Raw genomic sequence first — 21,667 nt, forward strand, 5'->3', positions numbered from 1 at the left:
AAACAAATGGAAATGCATGGTCTTTTGACTATACATTCCAAGTGGGAATATATCCTAAGATAAAAAGAACCACAAAGAAATCTTAAACTGCAGAGACTTGTCTTATTGTTAAGTTTTAATATTAATGTTACTATTTTGAAACTACTATATATATAGAAGGATAAAACAAATAGTTATCTTAAGTGTCATTTAGGAAACAAGATTTTCAGCACAAGACAAAAGAGATGCAAATAATATAAAGACATTAAAAACCTTATAATTCTGATGATTTATCTACAAGTTAATGATTTATTTTTCTATTCTGAAAAATATGAATTTTGCTAGGTCTGTCCACCTGAAAAAGCCTATAAACACTGATAACTGGGTAGTAATGAGCACCCCAGTGTTCAGGCTGCGGTTTCTAAGTACCATTTCCCATTAAAAAGTTCCTTGGAAAAGTAGCTGATTTTGAGTCTGAGGCAGAAAATGTACAAGATGCACCTTGAACCTCCTGTCATGTCTGAAAGCAAGGAACATATTGAACACACTGGAGTGATGTCAATAGGATAGCAACCTAGTGGAAAGAGCTCCCATTAGCCAAATGATGAAATAATTTGAATATCATAAAGAGTAACAAACAGCCACTTTGGAAAACAGCTTGGTAATTTTATTGTTAAATCTCTAGCTGTCATATGACCGAGCAACTCATTCCTAGGTACTTACCTAAGAGCAATAAAACATATGTCCACAGAAAGACCTGTATGCAAATGTATGTGGCAGCTTTATTCAGAATTGCAAAAACCTGGAAGCACCTCAAATGTCCATCAACTGATGAATGGATAAACAGTGCGGTACAATGGTGTCCTAACTCAGTAGTAAAAGGAACAGACCACTGATACACTCAGCAACATGCATGAATCCCCAATGCATTTGCTAAGTGAAAGAAGACAGGACAGAAGTGGCAACATACTGTGTGATTCCATTTATAGAATATTCTGGAAAAAATAAAACTCTAGGAACAGAAATTACATAAGTGATTGCCAGAAGTGTGGGGTGGGGAAGGGGATTGACTGCAAAGGGACCCAAGGGAACTTTTCGGAGTGATAGAAATGTTCTATACTTTGAATAATATGTTGGTGTTTATATTTGTTGAAACTCATCAAACCGAACACTTAAAGAGGGTGAACTTTAGTGTACATCAATTATTCCTCAATAAACCTGACTTAAAAGTAACTTCAATGGACTGAAATATGTAAATTAAGAAATTAGTGAATTCAGGGGCTGGCCCTGTGGCCTAGTGGTCTAGTGGTTAAGTTCAGCACACTCTGCTTCAACGGCCCGGGTTCACGGGTTCAGATTCCAGGCACAGACCTACACCACTTGTCAGCCACACTGTGGTGGCAACCCACATATAAAGTAGAGGAAAACTGGCAACAAATGTTAGCTCAAGGCTAATTTTCCTCAGGAAAAAAAAAAAATTAATGAATCCAGAATGGTACTGAAAAATCATCATTAATTACCTTTGGAGGATGCTAGGGAACAACTCATTCTGAAAGCTAGTAATTAAAGAGAAAGAATCAAATTTTATCCTGCTTTTTCTACACAAACAAAACTTTAAGATAAGAAAAGAGATGAAGAGGGAAATTTCTACATTATAGAAGAATCACAGTAATAAATGCAGAGGGAAAGATAGAATCAGAAAGTCAACCACCTAATGAAATACTGGATCCAGGCTATAATCATCAGTGTCTGATGAAAGGTAAAAAGTTTATAGAGAACTTAATAGTGGATGGATTAGGGAGAAAGAACATGACATTTTAGCTCAATAAAGTGGGACAAGCAGATGTTCCATGCCTCCTGATGTAACACAACACCTCTTATGAAAATTATACCTGAGCCCAGTGAAGCTTCTTGATCTAAGTATTAAAAATTCAGAGATAAATATGTTAAATGACATTCCAAGGATTCAATCAGCCAAATCCAGAATGTGGAAAGTCTACAGGACAAGTGACCCAGTTTCTTCAATAATAACAAAAAGGGAAAGTAAATTAGTAAAGATTAAATGTCTAAGAGTTCAAGACTTACTACAAAGCTACAGAAATCAAGACAGTGTGGTGTTGGCGTAGGATAGAAATATAGGTCAATGGAATAGAACTGAGAATCCAGAAATAAATCCATATCTGTCTGTGTACATCTATAGTCAATTGATTTTTGGTGAGGGTGCCAAGACCACTCAACGGAGGAAAGAGTAGTCTTTTCCAAAAATGGAGCTGGGACAACTGGATAGCCACATGCAAAAGAAAGAAGCGGGGCTCTTACCTCACGCCGTACCCAAAAAAACTCCAGGGGCCGGCCCGGTGGTGCAAGTGGTTAAGTGCGCGCGCTCCACTGCAGCGGCCCGGGGTTCACCGGTTTGGATCCCGGGCGCACACTGACACACTGCTTGGAAAGCCATGCTGTGGCGGCGTCCCATATAAAGTGGAGGAAGATGGGCACGGATGTTAGCCCAGGGCCAGTCTTCCTCCGCAGAAAAAGAGGAGGATTGGCAGATGTTAGCTCAGGGCTGGTTTCCTCACAAAAAAAAAACAACAAAAAACAAAAAAAACTCCAAATGAATCAAAGACCTAAAGCTATAAAACTCTTAGAATAAAACATGTTTAAATATTTGTGACTTTGGGTTAGACAACAGTTTCTTAGATATGACATCAAAGCACAAGCAACCAAGAAAAAAAAAAAGATAAATTGGGCTTCATCAAACTTAAAATCTTTTGTGTATCAAGGGACACTATCAAGAAAGTGAGAAGACAACCCACAAAATGGGAGAAAATATTTACAAATCATATATCTGATAAGAGGTTAGTACCCAGAATATATAAAGAACTCTCACTCAACTCAAAAATAAAAAGATAAACTAATTGAAAATGGGCAAGGATTTGAATAGGCATTTCTCCAAAGAAGATATATAAATGACCTGTAAACACATGAAAAGATGCTCAACGTCATTAGTCATCAGGAAAATGCAAGTCAAAACCACAATAAGATATCACTAGGTATCTCACCCACTAGGATGCACATAATCAAAAAGTCAGATGAGGGTTGGGGAGAATCTAGAGAAGTCAGAACCCTCAAACACTGCTGATGGGGTTATAAAATGGGGCAGGTGCTTTGGAAAACAGATTGGCAGTTCCTCAAAAAGTTAAACACAGAGTAACCATATGACCTAGCAACCCCTTTCCTAGGAATATACCCAAGAGATTGAAAGCATATGTCCACACAAAAAACTTGTACATGAATGTTCATAGCAGTATTATTCATAATAGCCAAAGAACGGAAACAACCCAAATGTCCATCAACTGATGAATGGATAAAGAAAATGCAGTATATTCATACAATGGAATATTATTTGACAATAAAAAGGAATGAAGTACTGGTCCCAGCAGTAAGATGGCAGCTGCCGTGGAGTGCGGTGTGATAATGGTGGTGACTGAGCCAGAGCTGCTCCACCACAAAGAAGCCAAGAGGGAAGCAGTAAAGATTACCGTCAAGCTTATAACCATTATACAAAAGCCATAGATGTGTGTCCTAAAAATGCTGGCTATTATGGGAATTGAGCAGCCACCTAGATGATGCTCGGAAGGTCCTGGGAAGCTCGGAGATGCACAGCCGTCAGTGAGGTTAGATGACAGTTTTGTCCAGGGACATCTACGAGAGGGCAAATGACACCTATCTCTAGGCGGCATGTCAGTTTTCAGAGAACCCTAGAACTGGGTCACAAAAATGCTCAGGCCCAACAGGATTTCAAGAATGCTAATGCAGTCATAAGCTAGGAGAAAATAGCAGAAACGGATTTTGAGAAGCGAGATTTTCAGAAGGTTATTTTCTGCATGGACCATGCCCTAGAATTTGCCCCTGCCTCCCGTTGCTTCAAAATCCTCAAAGCAGAATATTTAGCAATGCTGGGTTATTGTCCAGAAGCACAGTCTGTGGCCAGTGTCATTTTACGAATGGATTTCACCAATGTGGGTGCTCCGAATGTACGAGGACTCTGCCTTTATTGTGAAGATCTCATTGAGAAGGCGGTTCAGGCTCTCAGGATGGGTCCTGACCAGAGAAGGCCTGCATTGCTTGCAGAAAGGCTAAAGCACTTAAAGCAAAGAAAGAAGATGGGAATAAAGCATTTAAAGAAGGAAATTACAAGCTAGCACATGAACTGTACACAGAAGCCCTGGGGATAGACCCCAACAATAGAAAAACAAATGCTAAACTCTGCTGTAATCGGGGTACGGTTAATTCCAAGCTTCGGAAACGCGATGATGCAATGGAAGACTGCACAGATGCAGTGAAGCTCATGACGCTTGCATAGAAGCCTCCTTGAGAAGAGCTCAGTGTTGCACGGACACAGAACAGTATGAAGAAGCAGTGCGGGCCTATGAAAAAGTGTATCAGACGGAGAAAACGTAAGGACATAAATAGCTCCTAAAAAATGCAGAGCTGGAACTGAAGAGAGGAAAGGTTACTACAAGATTCTGGGAGTGAACGTGGAGGCCTCTGAGGACAAGATGAAGAAAGCTGATCAGAAACAGGCCTTGGTGCTCCATTCAGATGAGCACAGTGGAGCCAGTGCCGAAGTTCAGAAGGAGGAGGAGAAAAAGTTCAAGGAAGTCAGAGAAGCTTTTACCATCCTCTCTGATCCCAAGAAAAAGACTCGCTATGACAGTGGACAGGACCTAGATGAGGAGGGCACGAATATGGGTGATTTTGATGTCAACAGTATCTGCAAGGCATTCTTTGGCGGTCCTGGGGGCTTCAGCTTTGAAGCATCTGGTTCAGGGAATTTCTTTTTCCAATTTGGCTAATGAAAGGAAACCATCTAGAACCCAACAAATGCAGACTTGTCAGTTTCACCTTGAACGTGGACACAATTCACCTCCTCCCTTGGTCATGTCTCCACATACTTAGAGCGGTTTTGCTTTCTCAGTTGGATGCCCCGTGTCTTTGTGAGTGGGGTGACAGAAAGGGAGCCAGCACCCAGGCTGCAGGTAGGGGAGGAAGGTGGGGGGTGAACGGGGAGGCAGCTCGTGAAGTTTTGTTTTACTGTTTAACTTTATTAAAAAAGAAAAAAAAAATTAAGAGAATAAAATGTTTTGACCCTTTGGGAAAAAAAAGGAATGAAGTACTGATAGGTGTTCTGTCTTAGTCTGCTCGGGCTGCCATAATAAAATGCCATAGGTTGGGTGGCTTGACAACAGAAATTTATTTTTTTACAGTTCTGGAGGCTGGAAGTCCGAGATCAGGGTGCCAGCGATGGTCGTTTCTGGTGCAGATTCTCTGATTGGGTTGCAGAGGGCCGCCTTCTCACCGTGTGCTCACGTGACCTCTTCTCTGTGGGAGCACGGAGAGAGAGAGCAAGCTCTCTGGTGTCTCTTCTTATCAGGGCACTAATCCTGTCATGAGGGCCCCACCTTCATGACCTCATCTAACCCTAATTACCTCCCAAAGCTCCCATTTTCAAATACCGTCACACTGGGGGTTAGGGCTTCAACATATGAATTTTGGGGGGCACACACATTCAGTTGATAACATGCCAGAAGATGAATGAACCCTGCAAACATTAAGCTAAGTGCAAGAGGTCAGTCATAAAGGCCCACATACCGTATGACTGCATTTATAGGAAATGTCCAGAGTAGGCAAATCCATAGAGATAGAAAGCAGATTAGTGGTTGTCAGGGGCTGAGAGGAAGAGGAAATAAACAGTGACTGCTAATGAATACAGAGTTTATTTTTGAGGTGATGAAAATGTTCTGGAATTAGATTGTGGTGATTATTGCACAACTTTGTGAATATACTAAAAAAAAAACCCCACTGAATTGTACACTTTAAAATGGTGAATTTTATGGCATGTGAATTGTATATTAATTAAAAAAAAATAAAGGAAAAAAGACATGAGAGACACATCATTCAAGGGCACTATATACACTACCTTGTTGGGCTCTTGGTTCAAACAAAACAACTTAAAAAAAAGACATTTTAAAAACAACCAGGGAAAATTGGACATGGATTCTGTATTAGATGATATAAGGAATTATTGATTTGGGAATGTGCAATAATAGTAATGTGATTATATTTTTAAAAAAATCGTTACATACTGGTAAAATGGCGTGTCTGGAATTTGCTTTAAAATACTCTAGGGAAAAAAATTGGAGGATGACAGAATATTGATAATTTTTGAAGCTGAACAATGGCTATATGGGATCCATTAGACTATTCTGCCTTGTTTGGGTTTAACAATTTCTATAGTAAAAAGTTTCAAAAAATAAATCAAATATGGCAGAGAGAAAAAAAGAGTCTTGATTAATACTAAATCCCGGAAAGTTCATCTTCCAACAGAAGATTCTGAGCTGGCCCTGGGGCAGTGATAGCCCACCTTTGCCCCCGAAGGCCTCCTGATCTGGAACTGGGCTTCATTCTGAGGAGAGAAGCCACCTGAACGACTCCCAGAAAATGCTTTGGGTTAGAATTGATCCGGCTCTGTGCAGGGCATTTGCAGAGATGGTGTATTTCCATGCTGTATCAGTTAGTGTTTGCTGTGTGGCAAACTACTCTCAAACTTAGTGTTTTAAAATAAACAAACATCGATTATTTCTCCTGAATCTGTGGGTTGGCTGGGATTCTGGGCTGCCTTGACTGGGGCCAGATGGTCTAGGATGGCTTCACTCAAGAGCCTGGGGCCTCAGCCGTGGCTTCTTTTTTTTTTTTTTGTGAGGAAATCAGCCCTGTGCTAACATCTGCCAATCCTCTTCTTCTTCTTCTTTTTTTTTGCTGAGGAAGACTGGCCCTGGGCTAACATCTGTGCCCATCTTCCTCCACTTTATATGGGACGCCGCCACAGCATGGCTTGCCAAGCAGTGCGTTGGTGAGCGCCTGGGATCCGAACCGGCAAACCCTGGGCCGCCACAGTGGAGTGCGCGCACTTAACCGCTTGCGCCACAGGGCCGGCCCAGCCATGGCTTCTTTAGGAGCTAGCCAGGAGTTGTTTACATGATGCAAAGCCTTCCCAGCAGCAGGAGAGGACAAGCCCTCAGGCACAAGCAAGTCCCATTGGTCACAGGAAGTCACACGGCGGAGCCCAGATACAAAGGGTACAGATTGGACTTGTGCTGAGTGGGACCACAGGGTGCCAGCCAGAGTCTGACCCAGCCCACCTCTCTGAAGGAGACTGACTTTTTTTTGTGTGTGTGAGGAAGATCAGCCCTGAGCTAACATCCATGCCAATCCTCCTCTTTTTGCTGAGGAAGACTGGCCCTGAGCTAAAATCCGTGCCAATCTTCCTCCACTTTATGTGCGACGCCGCCACAGCATGGCCTGACAAGCGATGTGTCGGTATGCGCCCGGGATCCCAACCCGGGCCGCCAGCAGCAGAGCATGTGGACTTAACCGCTACGCTACGGGGCTGGCCCCCAGACTGACTTTTGAGATGTGGCCGAGTGGGTCCTGTGTTATTCATGTTCCCCAGGTTAGAATCCTCTTTCCACTGTAGAACAGAGGTGGTGGGTAAAATGTCACTCAGGAATATAGATCCTGGGCTGATGAAATTAACCCGAATAAAGCATTCCTGTTTCTGCTTTTGTTTGTCTCTCTTTTTCTATGGCCTAAACTCAGTCCTATTTGTCTTTCACCTCCTCCTTGTATAGAGCATCTGTCACTCACTCCTCGTGGCTGCTGGTTGTTGTCCCTCCGAGAATTCTCAAAGGGCAGAGTGGCTTGATTCACAGGAGGAAGATGAAGTTAGGTGTGCGGCCTTGGGCCAGCGCCCTCCCCCACAGCCCGTTTCCTCATCTCTAGGATGTGGGGGTTGCATGGAATGTCTCTGAGGCCCTTGTGACCCTGCCCTGCTTACAGACAAGTGGTCAGGCTGGAGCAGGTGGTCCAATGCTCTGTCCCCTGGGCCTCAGGTCAGGCCCCGCTGCTTTGGGGAGAAGAATTCTCTGGGTAGGTGTAATAGATTGGTTGCAAAACTGGCCTCAATTTTTCGCACACATCCCCATCTATGCCCTTTGCAATGATATTTTGCAGCTCTTTCCATCAAGTAGAGTCTATTCTCTACCCCCTCACCCCCAATCTGCTTTGGCCAATAAAATGAGGTGGAAGTGATGGTGTGATGGTTTTGCGCCTCAGCCTTAAGGGGCGTTGACTCATTTGCTCCCTTTCTTGGAACAATGCCATGAGAACAAATCTAGGCTAGCCTGCTGGAGATGTCATCCCAGTTGAGGCCAACCTAGACCAGCCAGCACCTGGCCCACCCACCAGCCAGTGAGCCCAGCCTAGATCAGCCAAGACCCAGCCAACCTATAGATTTGTGAAAAGTCATAAATGATTGTTGTTTTCAGCCGCTGTATGTTGGGATGGTTTGTGGCAGCTGATAGAGTGGGTACTTGAGCTGTGTGTGTTCTGAATATAGAACAGGTCTCCTCCTCAGGCTGGGGCACGGGCTCCAGAGCTCAACCACTGGATTCCAATTCGGGTTCCACAGCTGCGTCCCTGGGGAGGGCGAGCCATCGAGGTTCTCAGGCTGGGCAGGGAGGAGCCAGAGCAGGTGGCTTTGGAAAGGAGGGAGCAGTGCAAGTCCCGGGGGAGCAGGTCCTTGCTGCCGGACCTGGACAGACATCGCGACACAATTCCAGCACAGAAATGCCTTTTTACGAAATTTAGTTTTATTTTTTAAATCAAAGTTATACCTGCACCTGAATTAAAGAATCAAATCTTTTAATATGACACTGTTATGAATGACAGCAGGCCTCTCTCTGCCCACTTCTCCCCATTTCCTGCTGCCCAGAGACAGGACTTTCAAGTTTTTTATTTTTTTTTAAGCAATATATAGTTTTTATCCTTCTAAATAGCATGCTCGTCTGGCTGCTTCTTCATTTGAGGCATTATCTGTTGACTTCCCACCGTGGAAGACTTACTCCTTGTCACCCACTTCCCTCCCCACACACCTGCACCTCCCCAGCTCCTTGTCCTCCCAGGATCCTTATGTAATGATTCCATCAATGTTCACTTTTTACTTGCCACTGTGACTTTGAAAATGCTCTTCACAATTGAACTGTGCAGAATAATACTCCAACTTGTACTTTCTTGCACAACTTTTCCTTGTGTGAGATTCCTAATGACTGCTCCATGCAAGCCCCAGGAGTAGAGTCAGGGTGGGTGGGAGAGGCATATTTTCAAACTCTTCACCCTCCCCCATCCCCACCAGAGAGAGAGAGGAGGGGAGAGAGAGGCCCTGGGCTCTCCGGGGATGGGCAAGGCCACTCTTTTAGGTGGATTACTCTCAGGCCTCATTTGCCAGGGAGGGGCCCTCTGTTTGGGGGGCTCTGTGAGCAGCCTGCTTTCCTCTGTGCCCCGCCCCCAGGCTCTGGCTCCAGTGTCATCAGGTAACTCCCACTTTGTGTCTTTCTTTGCTTTCACACATTTCTCCCGTTTCTGTGGGGCTCAGGGGGTGGGACCACAGGTGGTGCCCAGGTTCAGGACTCTGTGATGTGGCATGAAGGTGACCGGGACCCCATTTCTCACTTTCTCCATCAGGGTCTGGTGGTCCAGGGTGTGTGGTGGGGTTCAGCACTGGGGACCTTTCCAGGAGATTTCTGAGTGAAGAGGCTGCCAAGAGAATTTTGTGGGGTGTGGACAGGGCGCAGAGCCTGATTCTGGTGTGTGGGGAGGTCTGGGCTGAGGGACACTCCAGCCGGTGGGAGCAGGACAGGACAGGATACCATTGCCTGGGCCCCTGTGGGCAGCACGCAGAGCCGAGATGTTCTGAAGGGCTGTGGAGCACGATGCCTCCAGGTTATAGATAGGCCCAAGAGAGATGGAAACGTCTGTCCACACCAAAACCTGTACACAGAGGCTTGTCGTGGCTTTATTCATAGTGATCAAAAACTGGAAAAAACTCAGATGCCCTTCAGCTGGTGGATAGACAAACAGTGATCCATCTACATAGTGGAATACTACTCAGTGAGAAAAAGGAACAAATCACTAGCTCATGCAACCACCTGGCTGAATCCCAGGTGCAGAATGCTAAGTGCAAGGAGCGGACACAGAAAGCTGCATGCTGTGGATGCATTTCGATGGGGTTCTGAGAAAGGCAATCCTCTGGACAGAACACAGACGAGTTGTTGCCTGGGGCTGGGGGTGGAGGAGGGCTTGACTAGAGTGGCAGGAGGGAATTTTCTGGGTGGATGGAAATGTTTTATATCCTGATTATTGTATTGGTTACAGGGCTTTGTGAATTTGTCAAAACTCATAAAATTATACAGTAAAAAAGATGAATTTTATTGTATGTAAATTATACCTCAGTAAACCTGAAAAAACCCAAAGTAACGACAACAAAAAGTTTCAGTTAGATTCGTGTTCGTGGTAACTCTGTAACAGCAGGGAAATTGCAGGGTGGGTCAGAGGAGGAGCTGGGATCCAGGGGTGACCTCACACAAGGGGTGAATGGGAACATCCACGTTCCCTGGGTGAGGCCCTGCCTGCCTGCTAGGAACCTCCGAGGGTAAGAGCCAGAACTTCCAGTATATTCTATGGTAATGCCGTGGATGCCAGAATGGAGAAGACCACCAAATCACACCTACTTTCCCCTGGGGCCATCAACCTGTGGCCATTTCGCCCGACCAGCAGGGAAACAAGGAGAGGGCAAAGGGATGGAAGAGAACTGAGTCAGAGACTTGATTCAGAGCCAGATCTGTCACCAGCCAACTCAGCCTCTCAGAACCTCAGTTTCCTCATCTACAAAATGGGAACAGCAAGCAGCCTGTACCTTGCAGAGTCCAGTGAGGGACAGATGACTGTGAGCCAACCCCATGCCCAGCTGGTAAGGACTTCCTAACTCTCATGTGGCTGTCGGCTGGCCGGAGTGGCCACCAGCAGGCCAAGTTTGAATTCTTGTAGCGCTTCCTACAAGCTATGTGACCTTGGACAAGTGTCTTAACCTTTCTGGGCTGTGATTTTCTTATTGATAAAATGAGATTTTATGGTCCCATAAAATTGGTGCAAGGATTTAATGGATATAAAGGCCTTAGCCCTAGGCCTAGCACATAGCAAGCACTTGGAAAGAGCTATTCCATTATTATCATAGAGTTGCCAAAATAACAAATAAAAATACAAGATTCCTGGTTAATTTGGAATTGCAGTTAAATAATGAATATAATTTTAATATAAGTATGTCCCACATAATATTTGGGACATACTTATACTAGAAAAGTATTGGTGACATAATTGTACTAAAAACTATGTGTTGTCTTTCTGAAATTAAAATTTAACTGGGTAAATTTGTTTGGTATTTCACCTGGCAGCCTTATTAAGAGGGAAGCGGATTTGTGGTAACGTGGGAATGGGACTAAGCCTGCAGGTGAGTGGGGGCGTGAGTGACCTGCTGCTGTTTTACACCCTGCTGCAGCCCGAGTCATTCCAGTACCTGCAGTCTCTCCTCCTTCGGGAGGCTCCTTGGCTTAGCCCACACTGCCCATTCGGTCCTTGGTCCTGCTTTTGTTTGGGCCCATGGCTGCCAGCCCGTGTCATTGTAACTAGCTCCTGGGCTGGCGTGCCCTTTGGACATTCTGGAGTCATTTTTGTGTCCCTGAGTGGCCAGCCGCCAGGGCAGGGCTGTGCGCCTCCGGCCTTTCCTGGGGTCCAGCCTGGCGTGGATGCAGCGAGCACGGTAGGCTCTCGGTGCCTGCGACTGACGGCTGAGTGGCAGCACGGCTCTTACATAATCGCTTTCTCTCCTCCTTTCTCTTTCCAGAGCCAGATTTCACACTGAGCAGCTGCAGACGAGGAAATCAGAGACAGCACAACCCAGCCCCAGATTCCAAGGGGCCTGCTGGGGACTCTCTCCTCCTGCTCGGGCGGGAAGACCCCGAGGCCGCTGTCTCAGGCCAGGTCCTGGCTGCCATGGGACGCGCAGCAGCCGCCCGCTGGCTGCCCTCCGCACTGCTAGGCAGATAAGGGCGGGTGCTGCCCCAGGAGCACCTGCCGCCCCCTGCCGGACCCCTCCGTGGCCAGCCCTCCCTGACTTTGGGCCACCTCTGCTGACCCGAGGCCATGTAGGCCCCACTCGGGCCTCTGTGGATAGACACACCGCCGGGGACACCGCCTCTGCTCTCTGGGGGACCCAGCATACCACCATGCCCCGGGGATTCGCCTGGCTACGCTGTGAGTACTGGGGGGGTCCATGGAGACCGCCTTGAGGAGGCCTTGGCCGGGAGCCAGGCTCTGCCGTAACCATGGCAACTGGGTCATTCTTGCTGATGAGAAGTTGAGATGCTTCCCAGCTTAACCACAGGCACCCTCGGGGACTCCCACGGCTGCCCTCTGCCCTGTCTCCAGGTGACCCCAGGTCAGACGGGCATGGTGAGTGCAAATCTTAGGCTGGGTGGGCACAGTCTGTGGGTGGTCATGGGGACAGGGCAGGCACTGGGGGTAGGTGGCAGCATTTCATCTTCTTAGACTCATTGGCGCTGGGGAGTACAGTGGAGATGGAGGTGATTTCTGGCCTCTCTGGGTGTGGCCCACTGGGGGTGGGGATTGTGGAAGTCTGGGCCCCAAGACCCACGGGAGAAGTGCACCCACGTGCCTGGGGAAGGCAGCCTGCTCCCTCTGACCCTCCCTCCATAAAGAACAAAATTATAAGGCAGAAAGAGAACACTGTTGTTGGTAAAGAGAAAATAAGTTGAAATGAGGACAGAAAAAAAAGAATCTAGAAGCTTCTCAAGTCTGCTGGTGGGAGGCCAGACCAAGATCCCTCCAGACTCCAAGATGCAACTTAACTGACTCAAATTCAACATATTTTTCTGGTGCCTCCCACGTGCCCACTGGAGAGTTACTGCCATGGCGACAAGGACCTGGGCTGCCTTGTGCCTTTCTCCCAGTGCCTGGCACAGAGTTAGGAGGAGGTCCAGAGTTTGATCCTTTGAGGGACTCCAGAGGAGTTGAGTCCACCCTGGCCCTTGTGGAGGGACACTGCAAAGGGTCAGAACATTCAGAACAGCGAAAGGACTCAGGCCCGGTGTTCTGGAAGCTTCCAGGTCATGAGGAGCAGGAGAAGCAGCGTGGGTGAGGTACTGCTTGAAATGGTCTTGAAGGTGGGCGGTGTCCACACAGGTAGACATGGGGAGGTGAGGACAGTGTTCCAGGTAGAGGGAACAGCATGAGCAAGGGCTCAGCAGTGGGACAGTAAGAAGCCAGCCTGGAAGGCTGGTTTGGGCTCAGGTGGCTCAGGCCTTGGAAGCCAGGGTGAAAAGTTCCTAATTCGTGAGATAACAGGGAGCCCTGGAACGTTCGTGACCTGGGGTGGAGGTTTGGAGTTACTCTGCTTTCGGACGAGCAATCCTGCGGTGCTTGCAAGAGTCGCTGTCACACCTTCTGGGCGGGAAGTAATGAGGGCCAGTTCCAGAGACGGAAGTGAGGATGAGAAGGCATGGTGGAGGGGAGGGTGGATCGCAGGACTTGGCAAGGATTGGCTGTGGCGTGAGGGAGAGGGTGTGGATGCAGATCAGGGGCTTGCAGAGGGCCTGGGGTGCTGGAGAAGATTGGCTGCCGTAACACATTGCCACCAACTTGGCTTAAAACAGCAGAAATTTATTCTGTCGCAGCTCTGGAGGCCAGAAGTCTGAAATCAAGCGAGGCCACACTCCCTCTGTAGGCTCTAAGGGAGGATCCTTCCTGCCTTTTCCAGCTTCTGGTGGCTCCCAGTGCTCCTTGGCTTGTGGCAGTGTCACTCCAGTCTGCTCTCCCTCTGCGTGTCTCGGTGTCCTCACCTCTTCTTATAAGGACACCAGTCATTGGGTTTAGGGCCCACCCTAAATCCAGGATGATTCATCTGAGGATCCTTAACTTGATTGTATTTGCAAAGACCCTATCTCCAAATAAGATGGCGTCTGAGGTTCTGGGTGAACATGAATTATGAGGGGTTGCTTTTCAACCCCCTACACAGGCTCAGATTTGGTCGCTGGAGGTGGGGGTGGTAGCCCCGTTTGTGACTGTACAAAGGGCAGCTGCTCTTTCTTCAGCCTCCTCTTGTGCCTTGTGGGCCTCTTACTTCTGGAGGAAGCAGGGGCAAGACGGGCCTCCTGACCAGGGTCAGGGTTGCACTGGCTGCAGGGCTCCCAGGGTGCAGAGCAGCCGTGAGGCTACAGCGTGCTGTCCCTGCCTAGTCACCTGTTTGCTGGCCTTTTTCTCGGGGTGGAGGCAGCAGGAAAGAAGCTTAAAGTTGGAAACGGTAGTCGGGTTGCAGACTAGGAGGAAGTCTAAGTTTGGGAGAAGGCAGATCATCGATGGATAGGGTTTCCAGGGCAGCCCGTGTGTGCCAGGCTGGGAGGCACGGAGGCTCTGTAAGTTCCCTGTATGAGCCCACAGTTGCCAGGCCCTGAAGGCCCCTGGCCAGGACTCAGATAAGGGCGTGTGGGGTAGGACTTGGAGGGTGGAGTGGGCAGCCAGTGGGTGACTTCCACGTGGGAAAGAAGATTCAGTATGGACAGAGATACAGATTTTTACAACTGTCACTCTGGGTCAATGGTTCTCAAAGTGCAGTCCCCAGACCAGCAGCATCAGCTTTCCTTGGGAACTTGTTCAACATGCAGATTCTCTGGCCCCACCCCAGACCTGCTGAATCAGACACTGTGCGGTGGGCTGGCTCTCTGGGCCTTTACCAGCTCCCCAGGAGATTCAGACGCACGCTCCCATTTCCCTGCTCGAGGTGAACCCCCACAGCACTCAGTAAATAAGACTGTGCTGTGGTTAACAGCATTACGTATTCACACACTAAGGGCTAAGTTGTCTGGTCAAGATCATGAGTGAATTGGACAGATGATGCTAGAGACGGGGATTGGTGGGGGCTGGTGTGGGCAGGGGAGAGTCTGGGGAGGGAAGAAGTCTTGGGGAGACCTTGAAAGAGGTCTGCAGTGAGAGGATACCCAGGGCAGGGGCAGAGTAGGAGCAAAACACCTGATGCAGGAATGATCTTGACCTGCAGGGGTGCCAAGCTGAGAGGGTTAACAATTAGAGACAAGACAGAAAGTGCGCAGAAACACTGGTTCAGTCTGTGTTTATCTGTTCCTGTGTCCAAATACTGAGGAGAGCGCGTGGGAAGAGAGAGAGTGGAGGTGAAAGATGGGTTGCAGATTTGCAACCTTGCAAAAAACGTGGTTGTCAGACTTCGGCGAGAGGAAGGGCTGGTGAGCTGCAGCCCAGATCGGGCACAGCGCTTAGGCAGACCTGAGGGTGCTCCTGGTGAGGGGCCCAGCAGGAGCAGAGGCATGGCAGCAGGACTGAGAAGGAGGTGGGGAAGTGATGGGGAGCAGGCCCAGACCAGTGAGCATTTCAGAGCAAAAGTCTTCCTAAGTGCCAGAGGGGTGCGTGGGGAAAGTCCAGTCAGTAATTCCTACTCATGACCGGGGGTGGACCAAGGCGGTGACTCAGCCTGCCTGGCTATTTGGGGCGGGGGTGGGGGGGGGGCGGTGCGGGAAAGAAAAAGAAAGAAAAGAAAAGAAAATATTGCTTTTGACTATAACAATAATACCTGTAGATATTGATTGTAGAATATAAAATATGTCCTATGAAAATATAAAGAACATAAAAATCTCCCATAGCGATATGGTACACTTCTTTCCACATTTTCTACACACACATTTATATAATGAACAAAGTCCAAGTTATGCTGTATACCCAGATAAGGAGTGTTGAATCATGCTTTTTTAAACCTCACTAAGCATAAGTATTTTTCTTATCATGTGAACATATCATAAGCTTTTTTTGACAGCGTGATTTTTATTGCCTACATTCATTATTATTGAACATCTAGGCCATTTACGGATTTTCACTATTATAAAATAATGCTACAATGGAAGTCTTTGTCCACACATCTTTTGGTTATGTCTCTCTTTTTGGTTTTCCTTCAGATTTATTCCTAGAAATGAGTTTAATAGGTCAGAGGGTGTGGACATTTTTAAGTCCATTAATAACAAACATTGACAAATTGCTTTCCAGGATGAGAGCCCCTGCTTCACTACTTTGCCAGCACCAAGTGTTATTAAAATAAAATAAACAATTAAAAAAACCCACTTTCCATTTCGATAGGTGAAACACGGCCTCTGATTGTTTTAATGTGAATTTATTTTTATTAGTGAGGTCGATTTTTTGGATACATCTCTTGCCCATGTATATGTTATTCTTTCTGCTCTAATTGACTTAACCCTTGTTCATATTTGTTGCAAATTCCCTCAGATACTTTTTGTGAGTCTGTTCAGTTACGTGGATATCACGGGCTGTTTTTGAAGTCACAGCGACCCCTAGTGTGAAGGCTAGTAACGTGCGGAAGGCTGCAGCTAGTTTATTGGCATGGAAGAAAAACAGCCTGAGTGAGATTCGCTTAGCATCCCAGAATGAGCAAACTGGAAGGGCCGCTACAAACCGGCTGGTGCGTCTAACTGAGAGAGATGCCGAGGTCAGATAGAGCAGGGAAGAAAATTGGCTTTGGTCACCCAAGAGTCATTGGTAGAGTTGGAACTAGAATCCACATCTGAATCTCCCGATAGAAAATACATCAAGAGGCTTTGAAAATATGTCAGTGCTAGAAGAGGGACTAAGCTTGCCCTGGATGGGAGGTTGTGCCTGCCCCGTGGGGCAGGAGTGGGGAGGAGACTGGAGACCAACCCCAGGGTGTGGCTCCAGGGGGGCTCTGCTGGCCAGGGGTGAGGGTGGACGGGCTAGACGGCTCCTGCTTGCCTGGCTTTGCTGCCCTGGAGCCCAGACCCCAGGAAAAGCATTCTGGGTGGTGGGAAGGGCTCCTGGAGGTTCTGCGTCCCCTCCCCGTAGCCCCTCCCATGAGGACTTGTGACTGGGGGAAAGGGAGGACAGTTGTGCACAGCTTTGCACACCCGGGCAGTGTTGCTCATGTGTTCTGTTGGGTGTGGTCCGCAGATTTGGGGATCCTCCTTGGCATGGCATTGGGGAATGAGGGTTTGGAGGTGTGGCCCTTGACCCAGAGCGAGGAGTGCGCCATCACCGGCTTTCTGCGGGACAAGCTGCAGTACAGGAACCGCCTTCAATACATGGTAACCATGTGGGCACCTGCTGTGTCCCTCTTCCCAGGCCCCTTGGCTCACTGGGCGTAGGGATCTGGACATTCAGGGTCCCTCCTTGGACCTGTGTCAGCCCTGAGCCTACCATGGCCCCTTCCTTCACCACACACACCCACACGCCTGGTCTGCACTTACTGTCCCTCTCCCGCCATCTGTCCCTAGGGACCTCTACACCTTGATCTGACCTTTGATCCCACCTCCACGTGGCACACACTCTGTGACTAAGAAATGGACTCCAGGAAACTTTCGGGGAACCCCAGACCCTTATTAGCAGAGGAGATAAGGACCTAGAAATTAGAATGTTCGATTCTTTTTGTAGGATGGAGAAGCCCACTGACACATGGCTCTGTATGTCTTTTTTTAACGGCTTTATTGAGACACAATTCACATACCACACCATTCACCCATTTAAAATGTACAACTCAGTGGGTTTTAGTGTATTCGCAGAGTTGTGCAACCATCACTATAACTACTTTCAGAGTAATCTTTTAAAGTAATCTCCCTCACTCCCTGAAGAGTATGTTTCTGTTGGGGTGGTGTGTCTCTCACACTGCTTCTTGGCCTGAAACTTCTGCCTTAACAGCAACTACATGCTTTGTTTCAGCCTTCCCTGTGTCCCTGAGGAGAGAGAGCTGTCTTTACCCCCGTGGGGCGCCAAGTGTCTATTCTCCGTAGAGGGCCACTTCTGCCATCAAAGGGCTGGACCTGGGTTTTCTCCTCCACATCAGATTCCTCTGGGAGGTTGGGGGCCTGTCTGAGCCATTTCTGACTATGACCTCGTGGTTTGTTCTTGTGCCTCCCCAGAAACACTACTTCCCCATCAACTACAGGGTCAGCGTGCCTTATGAGGGGGTGCTCAGAATGGCCAACATCACCAGGCTGGTGAGAATCCCCCCCGGGGCTGGGGAGACCCCTGCCTCCTGGGACATCCCCTGGGCCCAGCCTGAGAGGCACACTGGTCTTGACAGGTCCTGTTGCCAGGGGCCTTTCCTGGTCCCTCAAGCAAGCCCGCCCTTGGCCCAGGCCTGAGGTTGCCTGCCGGCCACAGTGGATGCCCATGGTCGGCTCCCTATGCAGGGCAAACCCTGGGGTGGGGGTGTCAGAGTGGGGGTGGGGAAGGCCCAGAGGCCCCAGTCTGGGGTTTCCAGTGATTTTCCTGTCCCTGCAGCGGAGGGCCCGGGTGAGCCAGCAGGAGCTGCGGTATCTGTGGGTCTGGGTAAGTCTCAGTGCTACCGAGTCGCTGCAGGAGGTGCTGCTCGAGGGCCACCCGTCCTGGAAGTACCTGGAGGAGGTACACACCTTGCTGCTGGATGTCCAGCAGAGCCTCAAGGTGAGCTGGGCAGGGTGTGGGCGGGTGGGCGGGGCACGTGTGTGTGTGTGTGTGTGTGTGAGGGAGGATGTAAACTCACGGAAAGTCCAGCATATCCTGAAGGGTGTGAGAGAAGTGGGGGAGAGGAAGAGATGGCCAGAGATGACTGGGAGGTGGGCTGGGGGCGCAGGGCAGGAGATGAGATTCTCTTCCAGGTTCTGTCACTCTTGCTGTGATCCTGGGCAAGTCACTGGTCCCTCTGGCTTTGTTTCCACATCTAAAAGAGAGGTTCCTGGCGGGGAGGGGGAGGGAGGAATAGATGGAGCACAAGGGCTTTTTCGGGTGATGCGGCTCTTCTGCGTGACCCTGTAATGGTGGATACATCACATCCTGCGTCTGTCAAAGCCCATAGAACAGACAACACAAAGGGAACTCTAATGTAAACTACTGACTTTAATAATAGAATAAAAGAGGTGCCTGATAACCGCCTGCTCAGCAGGGTTGATCTCAGGCCTCGGGGATACGTCCTCTAAAAAACCTGAAGAGTAAGGTGACAGGATCAGTGTGTGCCCACGCAGGCCATGTGTGAGCCATGGGACCCCTCCCCCGCACCCCCTCTCCCCCAGCCCAGCTCTGCCCTGGGGACCCCCACCTGCTGCCCAGCTCAGCTTCTGGGGCACGGCCCCTCCAGAACACCCAGCACCAGCTGTGAGCCAGCACCCAGGGATTTCCTTGGTGGCTCTTTTGTGCCTGTGGGCAGGGTGAGTTGGAGCTGACCTGGGGAAGACACAGTTCTCCATCCTCGTTTTTCCTCAAGAGGGTCTCTGGCTCTGAGAGCTCTCAGTGGCTCATTTGGGGGCTGGGAAGGAGATTGCCAGGTAGGCTGAGGCCCTGCCCACTGGGGTTGTTCAGATTTAACCAGCTTTTAAATCTTGCTTCCCTCTAACAATGTTAGTAGCCCATAGCCCGCTCCAAATATGCCCAGCATCCGTTGGGCAGTGGGGTCTCCCCTGGAGGGAGTGGGCCGTGGGGGTGGGCGCCTTTCCCTCCCGCTATCCTCACTCCTCTCTCCAAGCTGCTGTGACAAATTACCACTAACTGGTGGCTTAAAACAATGGACATTATTCTGTGACAGTTCTTGAGACTGGATGTTTGAAATTAGGGTGTCGGTAGGGCCACGCTCCCGCCGAAGGCTCTAGGGAGGATCCTTCCCACCTCTTGCAGCTTCTGGTGGCTGCTAGTGTTCTTGGCTTATGGCAGCATCGCTCCAACTCCTGCCTCCATCTTCACGTAGTCTTTCCCTCTGTGTCTCGTGTCCTTTCTCTTATAAGGACACCAGTCATTGGATTTAGCGCCCACCCTAAATCTAGGATGATGTCATCCTGAGATCCTTAATTACATCTGCAAAGACCCGATTTCCAAATAGGGTCACATTCACAGGTACCAGGGGTTAGGACTTGGACACAGGTTTTTGGGGGGAAGAGGGGACACACAATTCAACACAGCACACTTTACCCCCAGCTTGGGCCCCATTTCCTTCTACGAGATGCCTTCTACCACGGCTCTGCCCCCTGCTCAGAGACTTCTCTCCACGATGTCCGTGGGGCTCCCCACACCGTGTGTGCTCCTTTTGTTAAGTATGGTGGAGAGAAGCCCCTGACCTGGGAACTGGAGACCCGGCCCTGCCCGTGAGTCTTGGCCTTGCTGTCCTCACCATACGACCCTCATGAGGGTCCTTTCTCTTCTTCCTTGGAGTCAGTGGGGGTCTTTGCATCCTGAAGGACAGTGTTCTTGGGGCCAGGAACTCCGCACACCCTGACCTCCTCCCTGTCCCGCCTGCCCCCTGCAGTCATTTTACCGATGATGGAGAAAGAGAAGCGTCTGTGTTGTGGTTGGGTGAGGGGCATCGAGGGGGACCCCCCTCAGGAAACTTGGCACTTGCAGGAAGAAGGAGGAGAGAAATTGCCCAGGCCTCCTGGTCACAGAAGTCTTGTCTTTCTTCCGTGGTCTGTGCCCCTCCAGGGGGCACAGCTCTCCTGGGACGTGGCCGTCTCTTCGCTCACCCTTGGTGCTAACAGTTTCCTCCTTCCAGGATGTGGAGGTCAGCCCCAAGGTGGAAGCGCTGCTGTCACTCCTGAGTGCCCCGGGGCTGAGCCTGAAGCTGGTGCGGCCCAAAGCCCTGCTGGACAACTGCTTCCGGGTCATGGAGCTGCTCTACTGCCCTTGCTGTAAGGAGCTCGGGTGGATGGGGCTGGGGCAGGACACCAGGAGTCTGGGCCCGGGTCACTGGGCAGAGCTGGGGCTCCCCCCGGGCAGGCCCTCTGCTCCCCAGGGATACAGGCCATTTCTGGAAGTCGAGATGGGCCCTGGGTATGGGGACAAGAGCAGTGTGGCTTGGTCTGGGGACGAGGGGGTGTTGATCAGTCCTGCAGTCTTTTTTTCCTGTCCCCTGCAGGTAAACATAGCTCCGTCCTGAACTGGCAGGACTGTGCGGTGCCAAGCCCTCAGCCCCACAGCCAGGAGTCCCCGTCGTCACAGTGTGCGGCTGCCCAGCTGTACCCTCCACCCCAGCAGCCCCCCACCTCCCTGCCCCGCTCCCCGGGACCCAAGGCTGGACCCCCAACTCAGTGACACTGCCGGGGACACGGAGCGAGGCCTCCTGTCCTGCGTGGCCTATATGGTGACCTGGGTGGGGAGGCTGGAGGGGCCCCATGGGAGTTCAGCTGGGCCTGAGACTTTGCTGGGTGGTGGTGGGGAGCCCCCTCCCACCCCCTGCCTTGGAGAGGAAGCCCTGGAAGGAGGTGTTTCCTTTGGGGAGTCTGTGCCTGAGAAGGGCTCAGCTTCCTGCCTTCCGTGCCTCACATGGTCTCCCCTGGAGTTGCGGGGACCTGGGGGCACAGAGCTCTCGCCCCTCCTGGCACCGCCCGGGCTGCATCCCTCGCCTGAAGGCAGCACTGAAGGTCCCCAAGCCTGCGGAGGCGAGAGCTGGGCCTGGTGGGCGTGGGGCAGACGCAGCTCCGTGAGGCCGGGGGGTGGGGCAGAGCCGAGCGCCACATCTTGCCACAGTGGATGCCCTTCCAGTTCCTTCGATTTTTTCTATTAAACGCCTGCTTTGTTTGGTTTGGTTTGGTTTGGTTTGCATCTGCGAGGGTGACTGAACCCGGAGAGGGCCTGGAACCCTCCACCGCCTCCCCCTCCAGCTCCAGCTGGCCAAGTGCAGGAGGTCGGGGCGGGCTGGTGCGGCCCT

The 21,667-nt window shown here is 49.7% G+C and overlaps 1 protein-coding gene and 1 pseudogene across 1 annotated transcript in view; both read left to right on the forward strand.

Annotated features, from left to right (window-relative positions):
* Positions 1-21,540, forward strand: part of IL34 (interleukin 34) — a 53,775-nt gene extending 32,235 nt beyond the window's left edge. The window contains exons 2-7 of the mRNA XM_014788565.2: positions 11,777-12,186; positions 16,951-17,084; positions 17,916-17,993; positions 18,280-18,441; positions 20,513-20,648; positions 20,876-21,540. Coding sequence (XP_014644051.1) covers positions 12,159-12,186; positions 16,951-17,084; positions 17,916-17,993; positions 18,280-18,441; positions 20,513-20,648; positions 20,876-21,051 — 714 coding nt within the window. The 5' untranslated portion in view covers positions 11,777-12,158 and the 3' untranslated portion in view covers positions 21,052-21,540. The remainder of the gene's footprint in view (positions 1-11,776; positions 12,187-16,950; positions 17,085-17,915; positions 17,994-18,279; positions 18,442-20,512; positions 20,649-20,875) is intronic.
* LOC101390753 (dnaJ homolog subfamily C member 7 pseudogene) lies at positions 3,424-4,835 on the forward strand (annotated as a pseudogene).
* Positions 21,541-21,667: the final 127 nt, after the last annotated feature.

Source organism: Ceratotherium simum, chromosome 30, assembly GCF_057802395.1.
Source record: "Ceratotherium simum simum isolate JZ-2026a chromosome 30, ASM5780239v1, whole genome shotgun sequence".
Taxonomy (NCBI): domain Eukaryota; kingdom Metazoa; phylum Chordata; class Mammalia; order Perissodactyla; family Rhinocerotidae; genus Ceratotherium; species Ceratotherium simum.